We start from the raw sequence: 24961 nt of genomic DNA, 5'->3' as shown, positions 1-24961 counted from the left end.
GTGCTTCTCCTGCACCTCTGCTGTTTGGATGCCTTGCGTGAAAGCCACCCTTTTAAACAGCTCCTGGAACTGTTTCAGGTCGTCCGGGGGGCAACATCCCCGGGGGCCATAGCCTCGTTGGGGGAGGACAAGGAGGAACCACTAGGGTAGACCTCCCTTGAACTCTCAGGGTCCTGCTGCCAGTGGTACACCCTCTCACTAGAGGCTTGCGAGGGAAAAGCTCGGGGTTCCAAAATCAGCTCCCCTTGAGACAGCTGTGTTTCCGTCCCCGTCCATGAGTGCCCGCGGGGGTACTGGGCGGTCGAGGGGGACCTGCCCCTGGGTGTATGCCTGTGGTGTCTATGCCCGGCATGATAAGGACGACTGTGGCAGCACAGGCATGGTTCCTGGAATGGAGACCTGGACCACTCTCAAGGTGCATACCCCCGATGTCTGGGGAGCGAGATTGTCTGGATGATTGAGACAATGGTGAAACTGGTTTGTGGTAGTACTCCAGAGGGTCAAATCCCAGAAAAGGCGAGGGTGGCCCAAGCCATGGTGAGGCTGGTTGGAGGAACGGGGAAGGAGGCTCTGGGTAGGCTGGGGGAGACCCACGTCTCCTGGTTGGTGTACGCAGCATAAGGGGAGGACTTGTTGAGAGCAGCCCCGCAGCCCTGTCCAGAGAAGGGCTGCGGTGCCAGGTTTTCGCTGCTGCCTTTCCCCTCCCCTGCGGGGCTGGCTCCGCCCCTCCCCATGCCAGGGATCTCAGCCCCGCTGTTGGTGCCGCACTCGGCACGCTCATCTGCGGTGTCGCGCGGGTGGTCTCCTCCAGTGCTTGCAGGCTACGTGCCTGTTGGCCCTGCACTGTTGGTGCCACGGGGGTCTGTGCCGCTTGCGGCGGTGCCGCCGGTTCCAGCGCTTGCCTGGCCACAGCTCTGAATGCGCGGGCCGGCTGTTTAGTAATCGGAGGCTCAGCCTCTGCCACGTGCGCTGCTGCTCGCTTGTGACTGCGGCTGGGGGCTGTGAGCTACGCCCGCCCCGCTCGCTGTGACCGCCGGCAGGGATCGGGCTGGAGAGAGCTTCCTCCTTTCTGCACCGAGGGGGTGAGGGACACCGCCTTCCTTTTATGGAGCCCTGTGGGTCCCTCCGGTTGAGGCCTCTCCAGCACGTCTGGCTGGAGGGCCTTATCAAACAGCAGCATTTTCAGCTGCATTTCTCTGTCCTTTCTGACTCTGGCCATGAGCTTTGCACAGAAGGAGCATTTCTGGGTGACGTGTGATTCCCCCAGGCATCTGATATATTGACTGTGCCCATCAGAGGCCAGCATAGCTTCACGGCAGGACTCACACTTCTTGAATCCTGAAGAGGACATTGCGGTGAGTCTTTGAGCTGTTAATAGGGTACTTAGCACCTTCTTTGTGCCTGTTCCCCTCTCACGGACTCCAGCCTGCCGCAGCAGGAGGCCTACTGGCCTTCACGTCCCCGGGGTGCCTCCGCTCCTCCTCTCGTTTCTAATACTTTCTACTTATATATATATATTTTTTGCAATAAAGAAACAAACAATTTAACTAAGAACTCTGAAAGAGAACTCAAACTCTGAAAAACTCTAAATACGCTGACCCTGGCCACAGCCTGAGCAGATTCCGTCTGCAGCCGATGGCGGTTAAGAAGGAACTGGCGGGGACCGGATCGCGCATGTGGCTGGGAGCGCGCAGGGGAGCAGCGCACGCCGGCGCATGCGCCGTCCGGCAGAAACTGCTGGAAAGATCCGATCTGCGGCGCCGGGGCGAGCCCGACACCTATCGTGGAGCACCCACGGGGACACTCGAGGAAGAACAAGCCTTGTTGATAGGGGAGAAACCATAGATGTGGTATACCTAGACTTTAGAAAAGCATTTGATACGGTCTTGCATGATATTCTTATCAAAAAACTAGGCAAATACAATTTAGATGAGGCTACTATAAAGGTGGGTGCATAACTGGCTGGATAACTGTACCCAGAGAGTAGTTCCTAATGGTTCTCAATCCTGCTGGAAAAGTATAACAAGTGGGGTTCCGCAGGGGTCTGTGTTAGGACCAGTTCTGTTCAGTATCTTCATCAATGATTTAGATATTGGCATAGAAAGTACGCTTATTAAGTTTGCAGATGATACCAAGCTGGGAGGGGTTGCAAATGCTTTGGAGGATAGGGTCATAATTCAAAATTATTTGGATAAATTGGAGAAATGGTCTGAGGTAAGCAGGATGAAGTTTAATAAGGACAAATGCAAAGTGTTCCATTTAGGAAGAAACAATCAGTTTCACACATACAGAATGGGGAGAGACTGTCTAGGAATGACTAAAGCAGAAAGGGATATAGGGGTTATAGTGGACCACAAGCTAAATATGAGTCAATGCTGTTGCAAAAAAAGCAAACATGATTCTGGGATGCATTAACAGCTGTGTTGTGAACAAGACACACGAAGTCATTCTTCCGCTCTACTCTACGCTGGTTAGGCCTCAGCTGGAGAATTGTGTCCAGTTCAGGGCACCGGAGTGCAAGAAAGATGTGAAGAAATTAGAGAGGGTCCAGAAAAGAGCAATAAGAATGATTACAGGTCTAGAGAATGTGACCTATGAAGAAAGGCTAAAAGAACTGGGCCTGTTTAGTTTGGAAAAGAGAAGATTGAGGGGAGACATGATAGTGGTTTTCAGGTATCTAAAAGGGTGTCATAAGGAGGAGGGAGAAAACTTGTTCTTCTTGGCCTCTGAGGATACAGCAAGAGGCAAGGGACAAACTGCAGTAAGGGAGGTTTAGGTTGGACATTAGGAGAAATTTCCTGTCAGGGTGGTCAAACAGTGGAATAAATTGCCAAGGGAGGTTGTGGAATCTCCATCGCTGGAGATACTTAGGAATAGGTTAGATACATGTCTATCAGGGATGGTTTAGACAGTACTCAGTTCTGCCATTGGGGTAGGGGGCTGGACTCGATGGCCTCTCGAGATCCCTTCCAGTCCTAGTATTCTATGATTCTATGATCACTGCTACTCTTTGAGAAGTGTTAAGGCCAGTTAACTTTCCAACCACCTAGTATCAATGTTTACCTTTCAATTTGTTTACACTTATAGGGTCTATCAACCTGTGCCAGCTCTGTTCAAACTAGCATACTAAAAACAATGTATCTGGAATAACAAGGGCAGGTCTTCCAATGGGGATGCACGGGGCAACTGCTCCAAGGCCCTGTGATTCTAAAGGGCCCAGGGTGCTCATAGTCCCAGGACCTTTAAGTCACTGCCAGAGTGCAGGCAGCACTGAGTCCTGGTGGGGAGGGAGAGTTGGGCAGAGTGGCTGGGAACAGTGGTCCATGAAGTGCTGAGGGCTAGCTGCTCTGGGCCCACCCCTTTCATTTGAGACCACATATCTTCCGGGAGCACAAAGCCCATCCCTTGCACACACAGCTTGTCCAGGGGCCTGGTGAGGCTCTTGGCTCCCCGAAGCAAAAGGAAGTTTGCTTGGGTTACCACCCAATCTAATGAGCCCAGGTGGGGACACATTCAGCAGGTATTCCAAGCTTCTGCCTGAGCTAGTTGGGCTACATTGTTATTTTTAGCATGGTAGTCACACCTCCAAGCTTCATGGTAGATATATACACAAACATTCACACAAATATGTATACGTTTCTTTGCACAAGGAAAGTGCCACAAGGAAAGCTTAACCTGTGCTACTGCATAGTGAAGTAAACAATACTACTGAACCCACAGGAGAAGTGGGGTGGGGAAGACAACTTCAAGTGCTGCCAACCTACCTCCTGAATGTGTGAAACAATCGCAGCCTGGGTTTCAATATCCAGCTGTTTTATTCTTTCAATAAACTCTTCCTTTCTTTCACACTGTAAACAGAAAAATAATCGCACTCTTCACTTGAAAGTACCTATGAATCACAGCTTTATCGTGGTGTTATTTTCTTTGAACAGCTTCACACAGCTAATGGAACACTTGCAACACCAAGGGTCAGACTATCTCATGCTTACATTGAGTAATTAGTGTCTTATTGCATAAATGCTCCTTGAGGTCACTGAACTGAGGAATCAATCAATATGCAGTGTGAGTAAGGCAACATAAGGCAAGTTAAATGTAAAAGAAAAAGAAAATAACAGAAAAACAAATCCCCACCATCCAGCTGAAAATCAGGGACTGGATCCACAGCCAATGCAAATCAGCAAGGCTCCACTAACTTCAAAGGAGCAACACCAAAATAGACCAGGTGAGGATCATTCAGCTGTTGGTTTAGTTTTCACATTTTGGGCAATGACAACAGATCAGTTAGGTTTTCTTCTGATTCTGCTCACACAGGCTTGATTTTATAGCTCTCGGGCACTAATAGTGGGACTATTTAATAAAAAATAAGTGACACTTTGACTACATAGCTTCATAAATCTATTTCTACCTATTTTAAATCTTAAAATCTTTAAAAAAAAAATAAAGCCCACAAATTGACAGTCAGTGCAAATTTGGGACCTGGAGCTGGCAGAATCTCCAGACAGAAGTAACAGAGAAGTTGAACATCCCCACAGTCAATTTGTTTCCTGTTGATTGTCTGATATAACGTGCTGATTTTGGCCCATTCTGAGTATGACCATTCACTTCAGAGGGAGGAGGTCTTTAAATAGGAATTGAGATTGTTCAGCCCCTTATTGGATCACACCTTGTATTCTTTGTTTTAAAATGCATTAGTAAGTATACAGTTCTGCACAGCCATATTGAGTGAGCACTGCTCTGACATAACTGACTTGCCAAAGATGGGCATGGAGAGATTACATGACAAAAACATTAGACAGACACACAAACAAGGTCAATTATAAGCAAATACTGGCCCACAACATTCCCATTGTTTGTTACAGCTGTTTATAGTGAAATGCCACACACAAAGTTCTAGCATGCAGGATCACTGATTCCTTTATTTGGTTAACTGTCATGTATTTAAGGGAATTTACCATATGTATCAGGTGTCCATTTGGTTTAATAACACAGCATGAAAATCTTTGTGCAATCACAAAAAAATCCTGTTTGTTAAGGACTTTCTATTGACAGAGGGTATTAAAAAAAACTATAGCTGAGTGGGATTCTTTTGAACACAATGATTAGATGTTGGTTTATTCTCTTCGAGCTTGTGCTTCACTATATTCCTACATGTTTCAAGAACAAAACAAACCAACCCACAACAATCCTTAGACTAAGGAAATTGTTCAAACTCACATTCTCTCCTGAAGGATTTACCATGCACCAATCATTTAGATTGCCAGATTGTGAAAGCATGTGTAACCCTGTATCATAAGGTTGGTTCAAACAGTGGCAAGTTGAGGCTACAGCTTATTATGCAAAATGAATTTTACTCTCACCTTCGCCCCACTTGTATTTCTATTTCATCCACCTATTTTATCTTGTAATTCTAAACCACAAACTGTCTGGAACAGAGAATTTGTTCATATAGCACTTAGCATAACAGTTCTGATTGGCACTTCAAGGTGCTACAAAAATTAACAAGTTGAAGCACCAAAACAAGATTCAAAATGACACATTAAAATATTTTGCAAGTCCAAAAGGCATGTTCACCTGTACAGCACAACCCAACACCAACAGCAGCATCTTCTTAATTTCATCCATACTTTTTCCTACATTGAAAGAAAAGAGGCAAATCAGTCCACATATTCAACATAAATCATAAAAAATAACTGTATAAAGTGATTACATCAAAACATAGAGCAAAGCCCTGATGGTTTCAAGTAATAATAGAGTGTGTGTGTGTGTGTGTGTCTGTGTATACACACACACACACAAATGCCTAGACACATTTAACACGATTTCAAGATAGCAAAATTGTTGTTATAGACAATCTTAACAGATCCAGAAAAGCATTTATGCATTTAACTGTCCAGACACCATGTTTGATCCCTGATCATGTTTTTTTCTGATGAAGAAAAAATACAAGACAGGAGGCGGGGGGGGGGGGGGGGGGCGTTTTTACAAGGAAACCCTCTGACAACCCAAACTGCACATTTTAAAAGTGATCCCCACATTGCTTTCTCAAGAATTAAAATGCAAATGCTGAAGACTACTAGTGTGTACTTAAATTTATTGTTTATGCAACAGGGGTATGCTTTGGCAATGACATTTGTCTTTGTTCTGCATCCAAGTATACACACTTTCAAGTGAATGCTTCAAGTACTAAGAGGAAAAATGGACAGTGCAGAAAACAGAATATTCAGGTACCGTGTGTTATTGGATCCAGAGGGAAGAAGGAGAATAAGTAATTTGCTATTACAGGGGATCTTGCTGTGATGAAGAACCCAACAGGTAGAATTCTCAGTCGTAGGTGAAGAAAAAGAGCGTTATGGAAGGGAAATTGCTATAGCCTTTCACCAAGTTCAGATCCTGTCTCAGCAAACTTCAAATACGGCTATTAATGCCTCACTGGGGAGCAAGGAAAATTATATATATTAACGATAAGGAATGAGGAAATTAGAACAAGAGGTTGAGGCATAATTAGAATTGCATGAGCAGCTGGTAAAAAAACTGGAGACAAATTAGATTCAGAATGAAACATCCAGGAAACTCCTGACATCATACACACCACAGAGAAAAATAAGCAATGCAGAGCTTTCTCTCCATTACCCATCTGTAAATATATGCACACTTCACATACTGTATAAAAGTAGGATAAACATTTTCATGCTCTGCACCTCCCTAAATGGGTGTTTGATTGTTCATATCGATATATAGGCAGAGAAAGGAAATTTACTGTTCTCTGAGAATATTTTGTGTGCAACTGTATTATCACACCAACATGCATCATACCCTTGTAAGACTGTGCTGTGTAGTAAATTACATGCATCTGCGGGGCTGAAAGTAGAGAACTGGAGCAAAACTGATTTATCAGATTATGCTAACCCAGCATTTCACATAACAAAGAAGGCACACTGACCAAAATTAGTATGTGGGTTGCGTTTCAACCTTAACATCGTACAATGCAGACCTACCAACAGCACTGTTAAAATGGGAAGAACACCAATACAAATTATTTTGGGTTTTTTTGCCTCCCCTTTTAAGAAAAGGCCTCAGCGTTTCTAAGTAAACCATTTTTGTTAGCCATGTTTTCCAGCACAATCCTGAGGACAAAATGCTTTTTCTGTTCAAAGAAAAGCCAAGAGTTTTATATTAATCTATTTAAGAAGAAATGAAAGTTTTCTTCCCCAAGAGTGATTCACACCAATTCTCAATGATTGATTTGTATAGGGTATGACTGATCAGTAGGCCTCCATTAGAAGATCTCTCCTCTTCTAGGACAACATACTGTTGTAAATCCTGCCAGATTCCAGGCTACAGTTCATATTTCCCTTCAGGCATTTAAAACCTGTTTTTCAAAAAGCATTAACACCCTTACTACATAAACACAGTGCTACAGGATTCATGGCTCATTCTCTTTTGCACATCTGAATTTTTATATAAACACAGAATCCACAGCTTGTACAAATAAAGTAATGCGTCTAATCTGATGGATATGATCAATGCATAGGACCGTGAAATGCAGTCAAACACCAAAAATGAACTCTGTTAAAAATAGTTTCAGGCAATATTTCTGCTTCTAACTATGACTGCCAATTTTTTTTTTTTTTGCTTTCCAATCAAATTTTTCCTCCCCCCCTCACTTTCTCCTGTCTTAGGACCTGTGTAAAACTGACTGACTCTACAGGAGGATTTGTTAGATGTTACTTGTAACGGTGGAAACACAAATATTCATAGATGTGTTTTTTAAGTTGATAAACCTTTTAAACACTCTTAAAAAAAACATTCCACGAATATTAACAGAGAGTAAGCTGTGCTAGTCTACACACTATCAAAACAAAAAGTAGTGAAGTAGCACTTTAAAGACTAGCAAAATGGTTTATTAGGTGAGCTTTCGTGGGACAGACCCACTTCTTCAGACCAGAGCCAGACCAGAACAGACTCAATATTTAAGACACAGAGAACCAAAAACAGTAAGCAAGGAGGACAAATCAGAAAAAGATAATCAAGGTGAGCAAATCAGAGAGTGGAGGGGTGGGGGGGGGAGATCAAGAATTAGACTGAGCCAAGTATGCAGACGAGTCCCTATAGTGACTCAGAAAGTTCCCATCATGATTTAAACCATGTGTTAATGTGCCGAATTTGAATATAAAAGTCAGCTCATCCACTTCTCTCTCTAAAACGGTGCAATAATTTCTCTTCAGTAACACACATACCTGGAGGTCATTGACAGAATGCCCCATTCCATTAAAATGTTGACTAACTGGTTTGTGGATCTGGAGTGTTTTGATGTCTGTTTTGTGCCCGTTGACCCTTTGTCTAAGGGAGTTAGAAGTCTGTCCAATATACAAAGCATCTGGGCGTTGTTGGCACATGATGGCATATATGGTGTTAGTAGAGGAGCATAAGAAAGTGCCCGTGATTCTGTGAGTAACCTGGTTAGGTCCAGCGATGGTATTTCCAGAGAAGATATGTGGACAAAGCTGGCAGCGGGCTTTGTTTCAGGGAAAGGTTCCAGGACTGGTGTTCCTGGGGTATAGGCTGTGGCTGTTACCAAGTATCCTCATGAGGTTGGGAGGTTGTCTGTAGGAGAGAACAGACGTGTCACCCAGGGCCTTCTGGAGTGTAGCATCCTGATTAAGAATAGGTTGTAGGTCTTTAATAATTCATTGCAGTAGTCTGAGATGGGGGCTGTAGGTGATGACCAGTGGTGTTCTGTTCTTGGCTTTTTTGGGCCGATCTTGGAGTAGCTGGTCTCTGGGTACGCGTCTGTCCCTGTCAATTTGTTTTTTTTACTTCTCCTGGTGGGTAATTCAGGTTTATGAATATTTGGTAAAGTTCTTGTAGTTTTTGGTCTCTGTCAGTTGGATCAGAGCAAATGCGATTGTACCTAAGAGCTTGACTGTAAATAATGGATCTAGTCACGTGTGCAGGATGGAAACTAGAAGGGTGTAGATAAGTATAGTGATCAGTAGGTTTTCGGTACAGTGTGGTACCGATCAGGCCATCCTTGATTAGTACTGTTGTCCTCCTTGCTTACTGTTTTTGGTTCTCTGTGTCTTAAATATTGAGTCTGTTCTGGTCTGGCTATGGTCTGAAGAAGTGGGTCTGTCCCACGAAAGCTCATCTAATAAACTATTTTGCTAGTCTTTAAAGTGCTACTTGACTGCTTTTTGTTTTGATTCCACGAATATATTTCTCCATCCTCCCACCAAATACTGTTGAATCTTGCTATATACCACGTGCTGTCTCAGGGGAAGTGGTTGATCCCACATGGGTGTAAAGTGAGCTCTCTCTCTGGCTAGGTCTACAACACAGAGATTTTTTGAAAGAAGCCCTTTTGGAAAATCTCCTCTGAAAGAACTTCCTTTGAAAAAGTGCATCCACACAGCTACCGGTCTCTTGAAAGAACAGGCCAGGGATCAAAAAATCAGGACCTAGGAGGACTGCTCTTTCAAAAAAGGGTCTGTGGAGCATCTACACACATTTTCTTTTGAAAGAAGCTTCTGAAAGGGGAAGCTCTTCCTGAAATGGGAAAAGAAGAGCAATTTTGAAAGGAGCACCATATTCTTTTGATTTACTTTCAAAAGAACATTTTTTGCGTGTGGACACTCCACTGAATCTTTTGAAAGAGCCCCCTTCTTTTGACAAATCTTTCAAAAGAACTTATTATTGTAGACACAGCCACTGTGCTTACAAAATACTTCCTTTTTAGGGCAGGGGCCAACCACGTTTTGAAACCAGTATCTAATTATTTGATCTAGTCAGTCACTATTGTCCTCAGCAGATATTTAGGACTGGCCAGAAACCAAGAATTTCATTTAATAAAAATAAAAGTTTGGCATCATTCCACATCCGTTACAGAGCAGACTATGACCAGGGACCTGAATCTTAGCCTCTCACATTCTAAATCAATGGCCTAGCCAGTGGGGTTCTTCTGAGGGTCATTCTTTAACCAGAGATCATCATCCTGGGCCTGAGAAACCTTCCTGACAAAACCATAATCAAAATGGACATGGGTCTGGCTTTGACATATTACTCATTGAAAAATTCTTAGTTATACAGATATTATCCGTGTATCTCACACATCTAACAGGCCAATCCCATGATAATTTTGAAATGAACAGTTTACAATCCAGGAAGGGCTGAACATGGATCTATTAGAAATCTTGTTTGCTTCTGTATTATTTATTTGCATATGCAGTCACAGCAAGCCAAGTCAGAGCATTATCAACAACGTTCAAGACACGAAGACCTCTCGGAAGTTGAGTCATTTTGCAGTCTCAACAAAGTGCATTATAATTTGTGGCTGCCCACGTTGACAGAGTGGATGGTCTCTAAAATGCCACCAAAATTCTGCTGCAGCACAAATTCCACGTCTGGCACGAAACTGGTGGAGAAGGCTCCATTGCCGCCTTGGTAAATTAAGCCCATATTGACATGATGCAGGGTCCTAGTTGAGACAATGATTTACCATTTTCTCTGAGAACAATCAAGCTTGCCCCATGTCCTCTACTGAACACCCTTCAGCTGGTATGCTTATCTGCAATGGGCAGAAAACCCTGTGGTGGATTAAACAAGCCTTTAACAGTAGATGTGGCACATCACACCATTTCATTACAAGCTTTGCTGTACCTTCCTCTCTGTGAACTCTGGGAGGAGTAATATTGCAAACAATCAGTAACCATGGTAGAGAAATAGATTTAAGTGTGCCTGAAATAATTCACACAATAGAATTAAATTGTATGTCAATCACAGTTGTGTGGGGATGAGAAAACCCATACTGGAGTGCAGTATTCTACTGCTGAATAACAGAGTGATAATACTGAAGCGTGTAATGTTTGGGCGCAAGCACCCCATGTCAGTATGGCCTATTTTCCAAGCAGACTGTTGTGCACTTTGACCCTACCTACTGTTTTGGTATCAGGGTCATGATATGTGAGAGTTCTATTCGAAGTGATGCTAGATAGACCAAGTGTCAATCATGCTTTATTTACTGCCCACTGAAAACTACGATCTGCTCTCGACCTGCTTGTGAAAGATGTAAACAGAAGACACTTATCATAGTATCATGGAATTCTAGGGCTTGAAGGGACCTCAGGTGGTCATCTAGTCATGCCCCTGCCTAAAGCAGGCTGAATCTCAACTAAATCATCCCAGCAATGAATACATTAAGCCAGGTCTCAAAACCACTAGGGATGGAGATTCCACCACCCCTCTTGGTAACACATTCCAGTCCTTCACCACACTCCTGGCGAAATAGTTTTTCCTAATATCCAACCTATACCTCTCTCTCTGCAACTTCAGACCATCCTTTTCAGAGCCCCCTTTGAGAAAGTTGAAGACTGCTATCAAATTGCCCCTCAGTCTTCTCTTCTTCAAGCTAAATAAGCCCAAATCTCTCAGCCTTTCCTCATAGGTCATGTGCTCCAGCCCCTTAATCATTTTCGTTGCCCTCCACTGACCCCTCTCCAATGCATCCACTTCCTTTCTATACTGGGGATCCCAGAACAGGGCACAGTACTCCAGATGTGGCCTCACCAGTGCCAAGTAGAAGGGAATAACAACTTTTCTAGATCTGCTGGAAATGCTTCTCGTAATGCACACCAATATGTCATTAGCCCTCTTGGCTACAAGGGCACATTGTTGACTCTCATCCAGCCTCTCATCCACTGTAATCCCCAGGTCCTTTTCTGCTGCACTGCTACTTACCCACATGGTCCCCAGCCTGTAACAGTGTTTGGGATTCTTCCGCCCCAAGTGCAGGACTCTGCACTTGTCCTTCTTGAACCTCATCAAATTTCTTTTGGCCCAATTCTCCAATTTGTCTAGGTCACTCTGGACCCTACCCCTAGCCTCCGATGTACCCACCTAATCCCCTACCTTAGTGTCATCTGAAAATTTGTTGAGGGTGCAATCCATCCCCTCATCCAGGTCATTAACAAAGATGTTGGACAGTACTGGCCCTAGAACTGATCCTTGGGGCACTCCACTTGAAACTAACCACCAACCAGACATTGAGCCATTGACCACCTGTTGGGCCCCTCCATCAAGCCAGTCTTCTATCCATCTTACAGTCCCTGTATCCAATCCTTTCCAGACTGCATTGCGTAGTGCTGTAGTCGAGGAGCTGGCCTTGTCCATGAAGACTGAGGCAAAAAAAGCACTGAGTACTTTGGCTTTTTCTGCATCATCTGTCACTAGGTGACCTCCCTCACCCAGTAACAGCCCTACACCCACTCTGATCACCCTTTTATTGTTAACATGCTTGTAGAAACCCCTCGTTACCCTTCACATTCCTTCTTAGCTGCAGTTCCAATTGTGCTTTTGCTTTCCTGATTACTCCCCAATATTCTCCAGCAATATATTTATATTCCTCTTTAGTCATCTGTCCAAGTTTCGACTTCTTATACATATCCATTCTGAGTTTGAGCTCTCCAAGGACTTCCATTTTCAGGCAAGCCTACCATGTCTGCTCTTCTTACTGCACATCGGGATGGTTTGTTCCCGTGCCCTCAATAAGACTTGTTTAAAATACCGCCAGTTCTCCTGAACTCCTTTCCCCTTCATATCTGTTTTGCAAGGGATCCTGCCCATCAATTCTCTCAGGGAGTCAAAGTCTGCTCTTCTGAAATCAAGGGTCTGAAGTTTATTGCTCACCTTTTTTCCTTTTATCAGGATCCTAAAATCTATCATCTCATGGTCACTGCAGCCCAAGTTGCCACCCACTTCTATCTCTCCTACTAGTTCTTCCTGGTTTGTGAGCAGCAGGTCAAGCTGAGCATGGCCTCTGGTCGGTTCCTTCAGCACTTGTACAAGGAAGTTATCACCAACATTCTCCAAAAACTTCCTGGATTGACTGCGTGCTGCCGTATTGATCTCCCAACAAATGGCTGGGTGATTAAGTCTCACATGAGAACCCACACCTGTGATTTGGAAATTTCTCTCAGTTGTCTCAAGAAATCCTCATCTACCTTATCTCCCTGATCTGGTGGCCTATAGCAGACACCAAACACAACATCACCTCTGTTGCTTCTGCTTCTAAGCTTAACCCAAAGACACTCTGCTGTCTCTTTTCCCTCCATATACTGCAGCTCTGAACAATCATATTGCTCGAGCATATAAATCGTAACTCCTCCTCCTTTTCTCCCCTGCCTGTCCTTCCTGAAGGGTTTATACCCTTCCATGACAGTGCTCCAGTTATGCACAGCTTGGCACAGTCTTACTTCCGCTATTAATTGGGCACCACCAATGACAATAATCAGCCACAACCACCGTATCTGCATTCAGAATACTCTCAAGTATGTCAAAGGAGTGTGACTAAGTGACTACGTTAGAAAATTAAGACTATATCCTTACAAAAAAAAGACACCATTAAAGTACTTAGTTCATTGTACTGTGGTAAAGACAGGATTTCCTATACTTAGGATGGAGGAATGCCACGAATAGTGATTTGAGAACAATAAGTGGTAAATACTGAGATTATATCGATGACCAGTGCACTCTAATTATATAGTCTGAGGGGCAGCTGAATTAGTCTGTACCTTCACAAATAACAAGCAGACCTGTGGCATCTTAGAGACAAAATACAAAATTTAATAAATGTGTTAATCATATAGGGTAACATCAAATACATACCTAACTACCTGCCAGTGTATATTACTAGCTCATGTACAACACTTTGCCAACAATCTGTGGTTAACATTTATTAATAAAACTACAGGCATGGCATCCAGGCAAATAACTAAGTGAACTGTTATGATGGAATCTGTAACTGCCCTCAATGAAACCAAGCTTTACCCAAAATAATGTGATTGATTTTAAATAGTAAATGTATAATCAATTAACTCAAAAGCTGTAGCTATTATTTAATCCAGCCAAGCTAGGTCTTCACTGCAACAAGATGTTTGCCTGACAGTGGGATAATTAAAGTATGACAGAAACCCCACTGTTAAGATCCCAGGGAGGCAAGGCACTTTTTGATTTCGCTGTGAAGTAGCTAAGTGAGGCCATTGTTAACCCTTGCTAGTTTACCTCAAGGTAAAAACTAAAAATGCCTTGTCTTCAATGGGACTTTACAGCAGGACAACAAAAACTCTAAGTATCTGGCAATAAACACGATTTTTCTGTTTTTTGGATGGCTGAGGGAGGGCAGGGAAGACAAAGACAGTGTTTCGTGGAAAAAATGAGAAATCAAAAGGAAGACTGCAGGGTAATGGTCAGTGCTCACAGTACCCTTTACTGTCATAAGTGTTCCAAAGCAGATGTTTTTGATTAACATTTCTAATATCCAAGTATGTGTAATGCACACATGATGATAAAGCTGGTTTCGAGGGCCCACCAGACACACTATGAAGGTCATAAAGTATATTAATAGTTAGTTTTACTTTGTAGGCTGCAGGAACGCTTTGAAGACAATGTGTTAATATTTCAAGAACTACATTTAATTCAATTCTTGGAGCCTCTCCTATTTCACTGATGGGGAAACAGAGGCATGGGAAAAATTAAGTGGCTTGACCCAGGTCGTAATGGAAAGCACTGGCAGGAAATAGAACAGTACAGTAGCATGTATACTCTGGACTAAAAAATCCCAGGTCTGTCGCTGTGTTGTATGTACTGTATTATGTACATTTAGGATACAATGTATATTGAACAAAACAGATTATTTTTACCCACAGTTTCATATTGCTTCCTCCCTACCACATACCCTTTCACTGCTTTTTAAAAACTGATTTGTATCAACGTAATGAGGTGGTAAAGCCATTAGGCACCATGCCAATAAAACTGGAGAATGAAGTCCTATATCCATAGGAAAGGCACAGTATGAGCATCTCTAGGCAAATGTCCCATGGCTTCTTCTCAACACGCTGTCCCAAATGGTTGAGAAGATAGCGCCCAGGTCATTGTAGACTTTGGGATCTCTGCTAAGATTGCCCCTTTGTGATGGGGATACTTATCTACTGGGAACTGAACTGAGATGTACATACTCATAGTGTGTGGGTCAACAAATGGCTGACGTGGAGGGGACTTAAACCAGCAACCACAGACAAGGGCTCTAAATCCAACAAAACACCATTTTTTACCTTGCTGAAAATTCCAGGGCAGCTGTTCCTATGCTAGGTTTATGGCCCAGTCAGACAGCCAGTGACCTGAGGATTTGCTGAAAGGCCATCCGCTCCCAACAGTGGAAGAGGACCTTCGGGCTTTGAGGAAAAAATCCAGTGCTCTGGGAGTCTCCTTCTGCGCTATGGGCCCAGAACACCCCCCCAATGGTTTCTCAGGAAAGGGAAGGTTGGAAACAGATGGCAGGATTGTGAGGGAAGGAAGGGAAGGCAATTATGAGACAACAACAAAAAGGAGGCTAAAGGTAAAGAGAAAAGAAGAGAGAAATGGGGGAGGGGGAAAGAGAAAAAGAAGCTAAGAGAAATCAGAGAGCACATGAGTTCAGAAGAAATGGTTATTTTCAGTTGAAACATCTTATTTATTTACATTCCTATTCTGTACTAAATTTTCTCAGGAGAAAACAGGGAGCTATAACGTGTTTGTGTGGCAGGGCTAACATTAGTAGATGCTCAAGCAGGTGAAAAGTGGGAAAACACTCCAGCACCCATTTCTTCCAGTCAGGACAGATTCTCAAATGATATAAGGCTGAACTCTACAGTTAATATTTTAGAGACAGTGCTTTGTTATTAAGAGGGAAAAACTGTACTACATATTTTTGTCTCTCTGGACAGCTATGAAACAAAATAAGGACGAAAACCAAGCATTAAAAATATACCAGTGAGAGATTAAACCTTTTATGATCATAATGAAAAACTTCTTCTACACACTTATTAGTAGGGACTTTTGGCTCACTCCCATGTAAGGGCTTAAAGACCTCTAATTTGAAAAATGTACTGAAACTGTGGAGCATTTCAAGAGAACAGAAATGAGCTGTAGTTCTAGCAAATTAAGTCACTTTAAAAAAAAAAAAACCTCCTTTGGAGGAAGTGAACCTAAAAATCCCGAAAGGCTCAGTTTAAAAAAAAAAGTGCATATTTCAAAATGTTCATTTCCGTCAGTTTCTGAAGTATGAGTACTAAGTGCTTTGGGTCCAAGCGAATGTTGCTGGGCAACTGAGAAAAAAGGAGCAGTTGTTTACAGAAGTTCCACGAGAATTGGGGGCGGGGGGGCGGGTGTCCTCACGGGATGTATGTGTAGAGGTGCTGCAAAGAGGAAATTGTGAAATACAGCAGTTGTGTAGAATGTTCACTTAAGCTCTCCCACTGGTGACAAGGGTTCACTCCAGGAGGTGGGATTCTACCACTCAGAACAATAGAGCCTCCTCGGTGGCCTGAAACACCCACATATCTAGGTCGATGAGTATTTAAGAGATACAACTATCCTCACTTACTATTACCACCAAGATCCCTGTTTTAACATACAGAATGTCACTTCTGTCTACAGCTTGATATGCCTTGATTTTCTATCAGGCAGTCCTGGAGGAAATGTATTAGGCAAACACAAACTGGGCTCAACACAAGAGTGTCTGCTGCTTTTAGCTTTGAATTGATCTTTGAAAGCAAAAGGCATTCAGAAACCTTTTAAGGTTTGAGTAATACAAATCATCCATTTATTTATATAAAATTAAGCTATATTCCAGGAATCTGAATATGGGATCTGATTTTATTTCCCTTACTAATATGGCTGTTTCAGCAAAGCATACACACCTATACGTATGTTAGTTAAATTCTGATTTCCCCAACTCCCATCAAAATAAATCCTGATTCACATCTACACCCTCTTCTGCCTCCTCCTCTTCACCTCTGGTGACATTTGCCCTGGCCTGGGCCCCCTCCCATCCCCCATCCTCTCCACCTCTCACATCCATCCCCACCAAACTTTCCTAACCTCACACCCATCCCTCCTCATTCCTTCCCTTTCTTGTTGCTGTCTCTGGAACACCCATTCCATCCACTCTCTCCAGTTCTTGGTTCTTGCAGAGACTGCGATGCCTTCATTTGGCATGGCCTTTAGCAGCTGAAGTCTCTTACCAAGGCCTCTCCTTCTCACATTCCCTGCCCTGCTGGGGGCATTGGGCTCTTCTTCTTCCATTCCTATCTCTTCTAACTCCAACTCTTCCTTTCTCCCCTCTTCCCTCTCCCTCCATTCCCACAGTACAGCCCCTGACCTCTCTCTCCTCATCCATGCTGATTTCTACCATCCACCTAACTCCCTCAAACATCAGCCTTCCTCTCTCCTCCTTTCCTGACAGTCTTCCACACTCATTCAGTGACTTTGTCTTCCACATTGATGACTCATCTGATCCCTCCGGTGCGCATTTCTTCATCTTCACAAACAGAGCCCCAGAGACTCGGCTTGGTCCTCACCAAACTCTGTGCTCTCTCAAATCCCTCTGTTGTGCCATTCCCCCTTTCCAACAGTCGCACTGCGAGACAATTTCCATGACTTCCAGTGCAGCAGACCTCTTTTTCTTACCCCTCCTCTTTCTCCTTTTTCTTCCACTTATATTAATTCTCTCCTTGCTTCATTTTCCCCCTCCATTGAATCAGACCTCTCTCTCTGGGCTAGGTCTAAATCTTTGAGATTCTTTCTGCATGGCATCTTTAAGATACAGCTTTCCTATTATTCCACACTGCTGAAGCGCTTGTGCAACATCTTCTCACAACTTGATTACCGCAACGGCCTACTACCTGGCCTTGGCAAATGCAGTCCTGCTTCACTCATACCCATTCAGAAAGCTGCCAAAAAGGTCACTCTTACACTATGTCACTTCGACCACTGTATCAATTTCTTTGCATTCCTTCACTGGCTCCTTTTTTATTGTATCCAACTTACTTATCGTTTTCACTCTCAAAGGCCTTCATGACCTAACCCCACCTTACCTATCATCTCTCATTCACTAATAAGGTGCTAACTGCCACTTCCAACTGGCCCAGAGTATGAGCCTCCACTGCCCACTTGTTAAATTTCCTAACTAGCAGCTTCATGTTAAAAAGTTCCCTGTAAACATCTGCAAAATTATCTTAGCCTTCAAATTCTTCTCCAAAGCACTCCTGTACTGTCATGGTTACAAAAAACTCAACAGCAACTAGCCCACTGTGAAAGATGTTAGAAGACAGGAGGAGAGGGGTAAGGGTGAAAACTCATAACCTCAGAAGATGGAAGCATCTCAAGTTTTCTCTACACTAGAGCATGAAGTTGATTTTAAGGCACTTAGCTCGATTTAACAATGGGGCGGTCTTCACTGCAAACACAATTAGGTCAATTTTAAGGGTCAACTTTCTTGCCCTGCCCCCAGAGGAGGTCTAACGCCAAGTTTGAATTCAAAAGATCATATTAATGTTAATGTGGAAACTGTGTTATTTTAAAGCAATGTTATTAGCCTCCAGAAATATCCCACAATGCCTCACACGTCTCTGTTCTGGCCACCTTCACCTCCTCTGCTCTCCAGATGGGCAGGAAATAGGTAACAGGAAGCCGGAGAATTTGAACTCACTTCTTTCTGGCCATCATGGCTAGCATACCTCAGGAGTGATCGCATCTACCCATCATGAGGTCTAGTCCTCAGGGATCTAGTTTTTTCAGATTTCTCAGGCTCACAAAAGAGCCCCAGCATCAGGAAATGCAGGATCTCATTTCTGCGTGGGGTGATGGCAAGCTGCGAACTGGCAAAAGAAATGTGGACGTTTATGGGAAGATTTCCCAGGGCATCACGGAGAAGGATACACGAGGGATGCTCAGCAATGCCAGGTCAAAATCAAGGCGCTCAAGCAGAATTATCAGAAGGTGAAAGAAGCCAACGGGGGATCTGGGTCATCTTCCAAAACATGACACTTTTATAAGCAGCTCCATGTGATTTTTGGGAAGGACTAAACCATGGTCACCAAGAATTAGATGGACTCCTAAGGAGACAATGCTCAGCTCACCAGTGAGAGCAGCAAGGGTGAAGAGACTGAGGCTGATGAAATGGAAGATGCCAGTCAGTAAGCAATTAAGCAGACCGGTGAGGAAGCTGATCCTGCCAGCCAGGAACTCTTCACCTTGGAGGTAGTCCCCTCATCATTGAAGGATGCTCTGAAATCCAGCAATACTGGAGAGGGCTCTTCTGGCGAGTATATTTTTTAAACTGCTACAAGCAGGTTACGGCTGGGTTGCGGTAAAGAGTTACTTCTGTTGAGCATATTTTTTTAAACTGCTACATGGGGGTTGCAGGTTAGGAAAGGTGGATCTATGCACCTAGAACAGCTTGTTAATATTTTGGGGGATGAAGTGCTTACCCTATTTGGGCATCTCCATAAATGTCTTAGCCAGGTACTCTTACTTTTCTCACAAGGTTTTTGGGGAGGACTGATTTATTCCAGCTTCCACGAGAGCACATCTTGCCACGAGTAAGTAACCTGGTATCATGGCACCACACAGCATTCTTATAAATTTTCCAACCCTGTCCCCACAGAGTATGAGCGTATTTTCTTTTTCACTCTCTGTTATTCTTACTGTTGTTCAGCTACTACAGCACCTTTGGGTAAGTGGCTCTCTGGAGTGTGTGGGTGCCTGGGTTTGTCTGTTTATTTGGTGTTTGGAGTGCTGAGCTGTCTGTTTGTTTGAAAGGCCATGTGCTCAGGCTGGCCATGTGCTCAGGCTGCCTGCCGACTGGCTGAGCCATAGTCAGAGGGAGGGGCTCTCTCAGGTAGGCCAGAGCTCTAAAGCCCTGCTGGCAAGCGACCAGGGAGCATGCGACCAGGGTGGTTGCTAACAGGAGGGAGTTTTGAGAGGGGAGTTTAGAGGGGGAGCTTAGAGGGGGCTAGTTACTTCTTCAGGTGTAAGGGGCAGCATCACCCCCAACTGCTGGCTGGAGCTGAGGGACCCGCTGCAGCATGAGGAGCAGGGGGGGTGAGATCAAGGGATGTCAGTGGTGGGCAAGTGGTTTGGGGGCATCTGGTACGGCTGTGAGGATGGCAGCATCCACGGAGGCTGCTTGTGGCGTGCTGGCTCAGATTGCATGGCTTCCAGGCCCAGTCCTGCGCTCCCTGCATGCGCGCGCCGCACCAGATCTGTGGGGCTCCAGGGACAGCTGTAGCCAGATGAAGAGTTGGTAGCTTTGGCTGGGACCCAGGGTGCGGCTGGGCTGCGAGATCGGCGCCTTCCTGGAGGACATGGGGCTGCAGCAGCGTGTGGCCAGGTGCGGAGAGGCCAGGGGAAGGGGGACCTGGGGGCAACAAGAACTGATAGGGGGCAGTGTGGTGCAGTCGGGAGACATGGGAGTGGATGGGGGAAAAGGGGACAGGGAGGGAGGATCTGGGGGTGATGGTAGCTGATGAGAGGAGGGTCCTGGGGAGGCGAGGAGGTCATCACAGAGAGCTCTGGAGACATGTGGCGCTAGGGAGGTGCAAGAGGCAGTGGGACCGTACCCACGTTCTCCATGCCCCACTGCCTTGTGGGTTATCCTGGAAAGGAGCAAGGCTAAGGGAGTAAACCCTGACAGAAAATCCAGAGGGGAGTCCTAAGGCGGTTCTGTGCCAGCTTCTGGCACTGACCCGGCAACTCCTGCAGCTGAGCTGGTAACAGACGTAGAGGTTATCCACGAAGACATGAGAGGAACCGTCCAATACGATGGCACATTATCGGATGCTTTCAGCATCAGGAGCGGCGTCGAACAAGGATGCGTGCTTGCTCCGACATTGTTTGGGATCTTCTTTGCACTCCTCAAACACGCCTTTGGATCTTCAACAGAGGGCATCTTTTTGCACACAAGATCTGACGGGAAACTGTTCAATCTTGCAAGGCTGAAAGCTAAATCCAAGGTGCGGGAAGTCCTCATCAGAGATATGCTGTTCGCAGATGACGCTGCTGTCATGTCACACACAGAAGACCAGCTTCAGAAGCTGCTGGATCGGTTCTCCAAAGCATGCAAGGACTTTGGGCTCTCCATCAGCCTAAAGAAGACAAATGTACTTGCTCAGGACATTGCTGCTTCTCCATCAATCAGCATTGACAACTATACGTTAGAGATCGTCCACGAGTTTGTTTACCTCAGGTCCACCATCACTGACACCCTGTCGTTGGACACTGAGCTAAATAGGAGGATCAGTAAAGCAGCCACAATTCTGTCCAGACTCAGCGAGAGAGTGTGGAATAACAACAAGCTGTACACTCGCACCAAAATGCAAGTCTACAGAGCCTGCATCCTCAGCGCCCTCCTTTACAGCAGCGAGACTTGGACCCTGTACGCCCGCCAGGAAAAGAGGCTGAACATCTTCCACTTGCGCTGCCTCAGGCACATCCTTGGAATATCGTGGAAGTCCTTGAGCATCCTTGGAATACCGTCCTGTCCTTCAGCAAGCTGGAATCCCAACTATGCACACCCTCCTCAGGCAGCGGCAGCTCCACTGGCTTGGCCACGTCCACAGGATGAATGATGGAAGGATCCCAAAAGACATCCTGTATGGCGAGCTAGCCTCTGGCAAAAGACCTCCCGGATACCTCCAGCTGCTCTACAAAGATGTTTGCAAGAGAGACCTCAGGGAAGTAGACATCAAGCCAGACAGCTGGGAAGAGCTGACAGACGATCGCAGCAGTTGGAGGCAGGAACTATACAAGGGCCTTCAGAAGGGTAAGTTGAGGATCAGACAGCTAGCAAAGGAGAAGCGAGCCCACAGAAAGCACAGCAAGGACCTGCCAGACACCCATTACATATGCAACAGATGCAGCAAGGACTGTCACTCTCGTGTGGGTCTTCACAGTCACAGCCGCCGCTGCAAATGAGGATGCCAAACGGAACTACGAAGGGCGCGTTCCATAGTCTACGTAGACTAAAGGATGCTACTACTACTGTTCAGCTACATCTACTTCCTGAAGAAGTGAGACCCAGAGAACACAAGTGCTGGCAGTCATTTTCACAGTGTGTAAAACACACAAAACTACACTGGCCATACATTAAAGAATGACAGCAACTTCACAATCTGCTGAGTGAAGGGGGTTGTGTAGCTGAGCTGCCTGCAGGGACAGAATACGAATGACCCTCTGATGCATAACTCAGCTATGGAAAGGATGCAAGAAGTAATCCAAGTGTAGTGTTGGCCTACAGCAGATTAATTCCCCCTTTGGTCATGGACATGGCTTTTGCCTGATGCATTGTTTTGTCCTCACCTGTTTCTATGCACACAGCACACACCCATGCCTTTCTTCCCCACTGTATTGGAATTTGCCATTCAGTTGCCTGGGTGCGGGGAGGGGCTTGCAGCTCTCTCTCCTTTTTTGTGGGCATGCCTGGCAAATGGTCTTTGTGACTGCGAAGGTCCCAGGAATACCAACTGTGGTAGTCTATGTACTGGTGGGTAGATTTATTGCCTGAATAAAACTAAAACAACATGCTCCACTGCTGCTAAGCACAGCAAAAGGAAACCTCATGCTGAGGCTTATTATTCTGTTGAGATGTTTGCTACACCACGTCATTCCTAATCAATGCTGGCTATTGAATTTTCCTTCTATGGTAAAACTGGTATTTCTTCTTTGGCTTTTGCAAGGAGGGAAGAAAATGGGCATTTGGCATAAAGTCAGACTCTAACCACAAACCCATCATTTTAGTGATGGGCAGGCTGGGAGAGATCATATTCATTATTCTGGCGAAACTCCAGCAATGAGTTGAGAAAGTCAAACATTGGCTCAGTAGTTCCCAATTCATTTTTGGCAGTAGTCTTCTTACCATGGAACGGCAGGGCAGGGTTCCCGCCCTGGTGTCCCTCAACAAAATGCCAGGCATGATTGTTAATCATCTGTTGTCCCGTTACCCCTAACCCCATTTATTTCCCTTTCTATGCTTTCCTCTCTGACTCCTCCTTCGCTTTCTCCCTGTTGTCTTGTGGTTTTTTTTTTGCTCCTCCCTACACCCACTGTTGTGGTGGCAGCTGCTTCATTGCACCACATATCGCAAGCACTCAGCAAATAGCTACTCAGACAGCACTGCTCTTGGTACAAGCCTTCACAAGTGGTGCTGTGGGGCCATGACTATGTATGCTCTCAGAACTGAGTTGAGTGCTTCAAGGGTGACTAACAAGTAAATACTAATGGCTGACTATGAAACGTACACTAAACTGTAACTGATTTTAACTATCATAGAATCACAGAAGAGTAGGACTGGAAGGGACCTCGAGAGGCCATCGAGTCCAGCCCCCTGCCCTCATGGCAGGACCAAGCACTTTCTAGACCATCCCTGAAAGCCATCTATCTAACCTCTTCTTAAATAGCTCCAGTGATGGAGATTCTACCACCTCCCTTGGCAATTCATTCCAGGTTTGATCACCCTGACAGTTAGGAACTTTTTTCTAATGTCCAAACTGAAACTCCCCTGCTGCAATTTAAGTCCATTGCCTCTTGTTCTATCCTCAGAGGCAAGGAAGAACAAGTTCCCTCCCTCTGCCTTATGACACCCTTTTAGATACCTGGAAACTGCTATCATGTCCCCCCTCAATCTTCTCTTTTCCAAACTAAACAAGCCCAATTCTTTCAGCCTTTCTTCATAGGTCATGTTCTCTAGACCTTTGATCATTCTCGTTGCTCTCCTCTGGACCCTCTCCAATTTCTCCACATCCTTCCTGAACTGCGGTGCCCAGAATTGGACACAATACTCCAGCTGAGGCCTAACCAGCACAGAGTAGAGTGGGAGAATGACTTCTCGTGTTTGTTCACAACACACCTGTTAATGCATCCTAGAATCATGTTTGCTTTTTTTGCAACAGCATCACACTGTCAACTCATATTTAGCTTGTGGTCCACTGTAACCCCTAGATCCCTTTCTGCTGTACTCATTCCTAGGCAGTCCTTTCCCATTCTGTATGTGTGACACTGATTGTTCCCTCCTAAGTGGAGCACTTTGCATTTGTCCTTATTAAACTTCATCCTGTTTACCTCAGCCCATTTCTCCAGTTTATCCAGATCCTTTTGAATTATGACCCTATTCTCCAAAGAAGTTGCAACCCCTCCCAGCTTGGTATCATCTGCAAACTTAATAAGTGTGCTTTCTATGTCAATACCTAAATCGTTAATGAAGATATTGAACAGAACCGGTCCTAAAACAGACCCCTGCGGAACCCCACTAGTTATACTTTTCCAGCAGGATTGAAAACCATTAATAACCACTCTCTGGGTACGGTTATCCAGCCAGTTGTTCACCCACCTTATAGTAGCCCCATCTAAGTTGTATTTGCGTAGTTTATTGATAAGTATATTATGGGAGACCGTGTCAAATGCTTTACTGAAGTCTAGGTATACCACATCCACCGCTTCTCCCTTATCCACAAGGCTCATTATTCTATCAAAGAAAGCTATTAGATTGGTTTGACATGATCTGTTTTTAACCAAACCATGCTGGCTGTTCCCTATCACCTTACCACCTTCCAATTGCTTGCAGATGATTTCTTTAATCACCTGCTCCATTATCTTTCCTGGCACAGAAGTTAAGCTGACTGGCCTGTAGTTTCCCAGCTTATTCTTGTTCCCCTTTTTATAAATGGGTACTATATTTGCCGTTTTCCAGTCTTCTGGAATCTCTCCCGTCTCCCATGATTTTCCAAAAATGATTGCTAAAAGCTCAGATACCTCTTCTATCAGCTCCTTGAGGATTCTAGGATGCATTCATCAGGCCCTGGTGATTTGCAGACATCTAATTTTTCTAAGTAAATTTTAATTTGTTCTTTTCTTATTACAACTTCTAAACCTACCCCTTTTTCACTAGCATTGTCTATGTCAGGCATTCCTTCAGATTTCTCAGTGAAGACCGAAACAAAGAAATCATTAAACATCTCTGCCATTTCCAAATTCCCTGTTACTGTTTCTCCCACCTCACTGACCAATGGCCCTACCCTCTCCTTGGTCTTCCTCTTGTTACCAACGTATTGTAAAAAGCCTTCTTGTTTCCCTTTAGGCTTGTAGCTAGTTTGAG

At 44.7% G+C, this 24961-nt stretch overlaps 1 protein-coding gene across 2 annotated transcripts in view; it reads right to left on the bottom strand.

Moving 5' to 3' along the window:
- The window catches only part of CCDC88C (coiled-coil domain containing 88C), a 174531-nt gene that overhangs the window by 85702 nt on the left and 63868 nt on the right, over positions 1–24961 (bottom strand). For both annotated transcript variants that reach the window (XM_074996630.1, XM_074996631.1), the window contains exons 5-6: positions 5572–5630; positions 3765–3848 (exon numbers count right to left, since the gene is read on the bottom strand). In XM_074996630.1, coding sequence (XP_074852731.1) covers positions 3765–3848; positions 5572–5630 — 143 coding nt within the window. The remainder of the gene's footprint in view (positions 1–3764; positions 3849–5571; positions 5631–24961) is intronic.

Source organism: Carettochelys insculpta, chromosome 6, assembly GCF_033958435.1.
Source record: "Carettochelys insculpta isolate YL-2023 chromosome 6, ASM3395843v1, whole genome shotgun sequence".
Taxonomy (NCBI): Eukaryota; Metazoa; Chordata; order Testudines; family Carettochelyidae; genus Carettochelys; species Carettochelys insculpta.
The sequence above is the reverse complement of the archived record's forward strand: the minus strand, read 5'-3'. Positions and strand labels throughout refer to the sequence as shown.